A 7,377-nucleotide genomic window follows, 5' to 3' on the forward strand; every position below is an offset into this window, starting at 1 on the left:
ATTCTGCAGATCTGCCTCAAAATCAGCATGGAGAACATGAAAAAAGTCAGCAAACTCAATCTGGTCCTGATGATGAATTAACCATTATTTTATTATCTGTAAAATAATGTATGGCTGTAGTGGAATAAATGTTACTATAACTACATTATTTCAAACTGACTATTACTTGGATCATTCTACTCTACGCATGAGATCTGGCTGAATGTATGAGTAGGGGTGACCAAACTTTTGACTGGTTGTGTACATACACGCCACACATCTGTGGTCTGAGCAGCACCATATTTTAGAAAAAGCAGTATGTAAAAAAACAAACAAATACATTTTCTTACCTTGAATGAGGTCAGTCAGTTTCCATTCAGAAGGATGAAGGCCAGGCGATGGAGGAAAAAGAAAAGAAATATAGAAATAATTAACAAAACTACATTAATATATTTTTCTGATGAATATGTATTGAGCTTGCCCATGCAACATTCGCCACCACACCACTAGGATGTCTAGAACGGTTGCCAGGTAATTGCTATATGGTTGCTAGGGTGTTCTAGATAGTTAATGACTCAAGTCAAATGAGCTCACACCCAAGTGTATATGCTTCTATGTTATATGTTTTGGGAGATATAGTCCAAATCTTTTCTTTGACTTAATCATCTGCTAGGTGAAAATTGTAAGTCTGATCACTTAGAAAAGTATTTGTACAACTCTCCTCAACAAGCTGAATGATTTGAGGCATGTTTCATGTCTGTAGCACAGTGTTGGATTTTAATACATATAGTGACCAGTTTTGGAAACTCTAAAACTATGAGCAGCAGTAATTGTGATGTGTGTTTATAAAACAGTACTAATTAAACAAAAAAGTCCAACACCATGGTGCACAGCACAAAAATCAGTCCTTTCAAATAGTGAATCCACAAACTAATACTGCACTAAACAAAAACACCAAACAATCCGAAGACTGTTTACACTAGAATTATGTGACATCACAATGGCATATAAAACACACAAAGACATAATTATGATCAGAACAACATCTCATTTGAGCAGCTCAAGAGATGCGAGGAGAGAGATTCCCTCAAATGGCTTAGCATGACAATCAGACTGGATTTCTCCAAGGTATTTGTATGTTTTAATATTTCTGCAGTTTAATATTGCAGCATTTTAAATTCTCTCTCTCGCCAACACAAGAACACACAGATCCCTTCTCACGTGTTTGCGGTGTACAGCAAAAGTAGGCCTGCCTAAAGCCACAATTTATGTACACATGGGTGAACATTGGAATTAGCACACAGTCACTGGCTGGGATATGTACGCCATTCTGTGCAATGCATCACAGACCCTTTACTGTAGCATTATCTAAACTATTTACTTAATTGAAAGATGAAGCTATATTTGCTTGTAACGATTGCACATTTATAGCTAGCACTCAAAATGTTGTCATTAATTTGTCATTCAATGAATGAAGCATTTGTCAGTTTGGGCTTTTAATTAGATCTATAGGGATTGAACCACATGGTCACTCTAACATCACTTGAATTGCCAACTAAAAAAAGCTCAGAAAGATGCTTGAGCGACTTTAATGTTTCAGTCTTTTAAAAGGATCATTCACATATGAATGAAAATTATTTATTTTCTCACCCACATGTTGTTCCAAACCTACATGACTTTTTCACATGCATGGAACAGAAAAGATGTTAGGCAGTATGACTACCTCAGTCACCATTCACTTTCATTTTGCAGTATGGAAAAAAGATCCAATGAAAGTGAATGGTGACTAAGAACTACACCGTCCAACATCATCATTTGTGTTGCACATAAAAAGGAAGGTCAAACTAAACGTTTAAACTGTGTTATTGTGGCATAATGTATGCTCACGTGTCTGCATCAGGCGTTCATGGTCTAAATAAAGACACATCAGTTTACATTATGCGCTGCAGATGAGCATTATCTCAATTATGACAACAGACATACAATAAACATCTGCTTGTTTGGAAAGCCAGCAAAGAGGATGTAATTATGACTTTTGCTGTTGACAAAGGAAGAGAGAGAATGAAAATCTTTCTAATATATAAACCTCTAACTAAACACAGGTCAGACATACTGGGTCAATGGGAACGTGCATTATGATCATGTTTAATATTCAACAGACTTTGAATATTCAGAACATTGTCATAGATAAATGACGTGCCTAATCCTATAATATTAATCTTTAATATTAATTTCCCTTCACTTCCTGTGTCTGAGGCCTTGCATGTGAGAGTCATACAGATTATGCCAATCTTGATCAACAAGCATTTTTATTATATTTCATTTTTAAAGCTCAAAGTCACTTTACAAATCACATAATGTATATACAGTATACAGACAACACTGTCGTCACCAATATCCAAAGGGTACATGTACAAATTTTAAGAGGCTGGTGATTCTGGCTCTGAATTCTCGAGTTGACATCTGTATCATCTAGTGGTAAAATCAATGTTGTCATAAATAAGTAAATAAATAAATAAATATGCATGCATGGCTCATGTATTGTAAAGGTTGAAAGGAATATATATATATTTATATATACAGACCACTGCAAAATTAACAGTTTCTCTGGATTTACTCTTTATAGGTATGTGTTTGAGTAAAATGAACATTTTTGTTTTATTCTATACATTACTGACAACATTTCTCCCAAATTACAAATAAAATTATGGTTATTTGTAGAATTTATTTGCAGAAAATAACAACTGGTCAAAATAACAAAAAAGACACAGTGTTTTCAGACCTCGAATAATATGAAGAAAACAAGTTCATATACATTTTTAAACACAATACTCATATTTTAACATATTTTTAACAATATTTTGTGGAAAAACCCTGATTCTTGTGTCTTTGCATGCTCTCTACCAGTCTGTCACATTGCTGTTGGGTGACTTTATGCCACTCCTGGCACATAAATTCAAGAAGCTTGGCTTTGCTCGATGGCCATACATCCCCAGATCATCACCGATCCTCTGCCAAATTTCAGAGTAGGTGTGAGACACTGTGGCTTGAAGGCCTCTTCAGGTCTCCATCTAACCATTAGATGACCAGGTGGAGGATTGGTGATGATCTGGGGGTGCTTCAGCAAGGCTGGAATAGGACAGATTCGTCTTTGTGTACATGTGAAGCTACGTACAAGGTTATCCTGGAAGAATACATGTTTCCCTCTGCTCTGCCAATGTTCCTCACCGGATCAAGACCCTGTCATGGCCAGCCCAATCTCCAGACCTGAACCACATTGAAAACCTCTAGAATGTGATCAAGCAGAAGATGGATGGCCACAAGCCGAGCTGCTTGAATTTTTGTGCCAGAAGTGACATAAAGTCACCCAACAGCAAAGTGTAAGACTGGTAGAGAGCATGCCAAGACACATAAAATATGTGATTGAAAATCAGCATCAATCCACCAAATGCAGACAGTGTAATACCCTGAAATCAGTATAAAGTCCAAAATAAAGCGCTAGAGTGCAGAGACACGGTTAAGCACATGAAAGCATGATAAATCTATGCCATAGAGAAGAAGAGAGTTCATGTGAAACAGACTCAACATCCTTCATCCATATAATCTTTCAGAGAGACATAGAGGACAATCAAACTAAATCTCTTTGCAGACCGGATAAAAGCACTCTCAGTGTAACTCAACCCTGAATTAAACGCATAACAATTTGTTAAATAATATAGTTACACAATCCTAAGTTTAAAGCATGTGCACAAATAAACATGTATAGATATTAAAAATAAAATACTTTTTAGAGCACAACAGTTAAAGTGCAATTACGAAACAATGTGTGCACAGGACAGATCATTTTCCATGCAAATTAGCCCCCCAAAAAAGGATTTATTACACCAGAATATCACAACAAAAGGGCGTAGCAGTGAAAATGTTAGATAAAATTGGATAACTCAAGAAAACGTCATAATTTACTCCCTCATGCAACACAAAAAGAGATTTTAGGCTTTACACTGACAGCCTCAGTCACTATTCACTTACACTGCATCTGTTTTGCATACAACAAAAGTGCCAATGACTGAGTCTGTCAATCTGGCTAATGTCATACAGATTTGGGAAAACACAAGGGTGAGTAAATCATGACAGGATATTCAATTTTGGGTGAACTATCCGTTTAATGCTTTATAATAATGAACATTTCTCATTTGTTTGATTAAAGTCCTTGCTGTGACCTCTGTTGCTCTGAAGGATTTTGTTTGATTGGCAGGACAAGCCATCTGGGTTAGTATTTGCGTGGCACTGAGAGCTTTGCACGTGCTCCGCTGCGGCCGCCCACATGCACACATGTGCCATTCTTACTCTGTGTGTCAAAATCAACAATGCCAGAACTGAATCTAAAGTCCCCTTTCCAAGAGCTTGTGGTTAAAAAGGAGTTAAATCGATCATCATTCTGCAAAGTGTTAAAGCGACTGACATCAGAGTAGCCAGGTGGTCCGTAAGTAGGAGGGAAAACTGGTAAGTTTGCAGTAGAATGGTACGTGTATCTGTATCTACATAATCTCATATAGACCACAGCAATAATGAGCACGAGGAAAATACTGGAGACGCTTGCCAGAGCCAAAATTAAATACAGCCTTAGATCACTGAGCATATGCGAATCATCCATGCCACGTGCAGAGAGCTCGTCGATGATGGGCAGGCCGTTTTCTATGGCGATATTTACCGTTGCAGTGGTAGACAAAGACTCAGGCCCGTTATCACTAACTGAGACTAGCAAAGTATGCTTGATCTCATCATCTTCAAAAAATGTCCTCATCGTCCTGATTTCCCCACAGTGTAGGCCTACAGAAAACAAATTAGGATGCGTTGCTTTCACAATCTGATACGATAGCCACGCATTGTGCCCTGCATCTGCATCAACAGCGACAACTTTAGTGACCAGGTAACCAGCAGGAGCAGCTTGAGGAATGATGTCATCCGCAATGTATCCCTCCGATTGAACTGGGTAAAGAATAACCGGAGAATTGTCATTTTGATCGCCAATAAAGATCTGTACGGTGCATGTGCTTGTGAAGGGAGGGATGCCTCCATCACGTGCCATCACATGAACATTTAAGAGAGTAGATACTTCATAATCAAAAGGGCGTGCAGTGAAGATCTCACCAGTTTCTGCGTTAACAGAGAGGTGAAAGGTTGCATCTTTTGAAAGAGAATAGAGGATTTTTGCATTCTGTCCTTCATCTGCATCGTCCGCTCTGATTCTCATCACCGGAGTGCCCTGCGGCTGATTCTCTGCAACCTGGATGCTGTAGTCATTGTTTGTAAAAACAGGAGGATTGTCGTTAATGTCTGTGACCATTATGGTGACTATTTTACTGCTTAATAAAGCAGGATTTCCAGCATCCACAGCAGTGATGGTTATATTATGGTGAGGGCACTTTTCTCGGTCTAAAACTCCATCAATCACAAGCATAAAGTAATTTTTTACTTCGGATACCAGTTTAAATGGCACATCATCAGATATTTCACATGTGACCCGGCCACTGGTGCCAGTATCAAGGTCGTAAACGTGCAGCAAAGCCACCATGGTTCCAGGAGAAGCGTCCTCTGGCACAGTCGCAGAAGTAGATTTAACAGCTATTACAGGTGCGTTGTCGTTCACATCTATCACGTTTATGATAAGTTTACAGTGAGATGACTGTCCTCCGCCATCTTTGGCTTGCACATCCAGCTCATGTGAACTGGCCTCCTCGTAATCCATCACGCCCGTGACCCTCACCTCGCCCATCAAGGGGTCAATCTCCACAACCCCCTTCGTCTTATCAGGCACGTGACTGAACGAGTAACTGACCTCCCCGTAAATCCCACTGTCTAAATCTGTAGCGTTTAATTTGATCAACACAGTCCCTCGAGCTGAATTTTCCTGCGTTTTGACATTGTACACTCTTTGACCAAACACAGGAACATTGTCATTCGCATCCAATATGTGAATATGAATCGACGCCGTTCCAGAACGAGAAGGCTTGCCACCATCTACTCCACTGAGGGTTAGAAAGTAATCCGCTTTGTTTTCATGATCCAGCGTTTTTTTTAGGACTAATTCCGGATATGCGCTTCTGCCCACCTGTGTATTCATCTCCAAAGCAAAATATTCGTTATCACTTAGCTGGTAATGCTGAACAGAATTAGCTCCTATGTCTGGATCGTGAGCGCTCTCCAGAGGAAAGCGCCGTCCCAGGAACATGGACTCCAGTAGCTCCAGTTCTATCTGACCGTTATCAAATGCAGGGCTGTTATCATTAATGTCCTGGATGTCGAGCAGGAGACTGTAGACTTTAAGAGGATTTTCCAGGAGCAGTTGGAATTGCAGAATGCAGGATGCAGACTGTGCACAAAGCTCCTCTCGATCCATCCTTTCGTTCACCAACAGAGAGCCAGTTTCCGGTCTCAGCTCACAAAACTGTCGGCTTCCTTCAGCCACAACTCGAGCTTTGCGTCTCACGAGTTCTGCAACATCTATTCCCAAATCCCTCGCAACATTTCCGATGATTGAGCCTTGCTGCTTCTCTTCTGGAACCGAATAACGCACTTCACCGTGAGAACTGCTCATGCAAATAAAGCAGAAGCAAAGCTGAAGCCAGAACTGTGCCAGAATGCATTGCCTTTTAGGACAAAGCATGCATTTTGACAACAAAATCATGTTTTAAAAATATTAACAGTTATATTTAAGAATAAAAATAATGATGATCGAAACACATTCTGTTGAGATGCTCTAGCTGGGACAGATTCTGCACACTGATGCTTGCTCCTGTCGGCTTAGATTTTTATTTTCATCTCTCTCTCTCTCTCTCTCTCTCTCTCTCTCTCTCCTCTGCACGCCTGCAGCACTTCCCTCCCATGCATCATGCATCCCTCCCCTCCTCCTCTTTCTGTGTAACATGACTAAAACTGGGGAATCAGTCTATGCTTCTCAAATGCAATCAGTGCATACGCTGTGTATAAAAGAAGAGCGTCACCCAGAGACCAAACGAAAGTGTTACACAACTTCCATCCACACATAATTTTTTTTAAAATACAACATAATTCAAATGCTTTGAATCACTATGGTTTTTATGTTTTTAAAGAAAGTTAAAATTGTATCAACCAAGGATGCTTTAAACTGATCAATGATTACAGTAAAGACATTTGTAATGTTGCAAATGACTATTTAAATAAATGCTGTATTGTTCACATTTCTGCTCGTCTATGAATCCTCCACTTGCATTAAAGACACCTTATGCATAGTGGCAGTCGGTTTATTCTACTGTATAGATATTCAGCTGAAGTTTCATCCCTTGCTTTTTGCAGCAATTAATATGTAATAATTTTTAGGACAGTTCTAATAGACTTTACCATTTAACTTTTCTAACA

General features: G+C 39.3%; 1 protein-coding gene across 1 annotated transcript; it reads right to left on the reverse strand.

The window, feature by feature from the left end:
* Window positions 1-2,513: 2,513 nt before the first annotated feature.
* On the reverse strand, window positions 2,514-6,714 carry LOC127659588 (protocadherin beta-15). Its single transcript, XM_052149474.1, has one exon. It carries the CDS (start codon window positions 6,665-6,667, stop codon window positions 4,250-4,252), a length of 2,418 nt encoding a protein of 805 aa, XP_052005434.1. The 5' UTR covers window positions 6,668-6,714; the 3' UTR covers window positions 2,514-4,249.
* Window positions 6,715-7,377: the final 663 nt, after the last annotated feature.

This window comes from Xyrauchen texanus, chromosome 19, assembly GCF_025860055.1.
Source record: "Xyrauchen texanus isolate HMW12.3.18 chromosome 19, RBS_HiC_50CHRs, whole genome shotgun sequence".
In the NCBI taxonomy this organism is placed as follows: Eukaryota; Metazoa; Chordata; class Actinopteri; order Cypriniformes; family Catostomidae; genus Xyrauchen; species Xyrauchen texanus.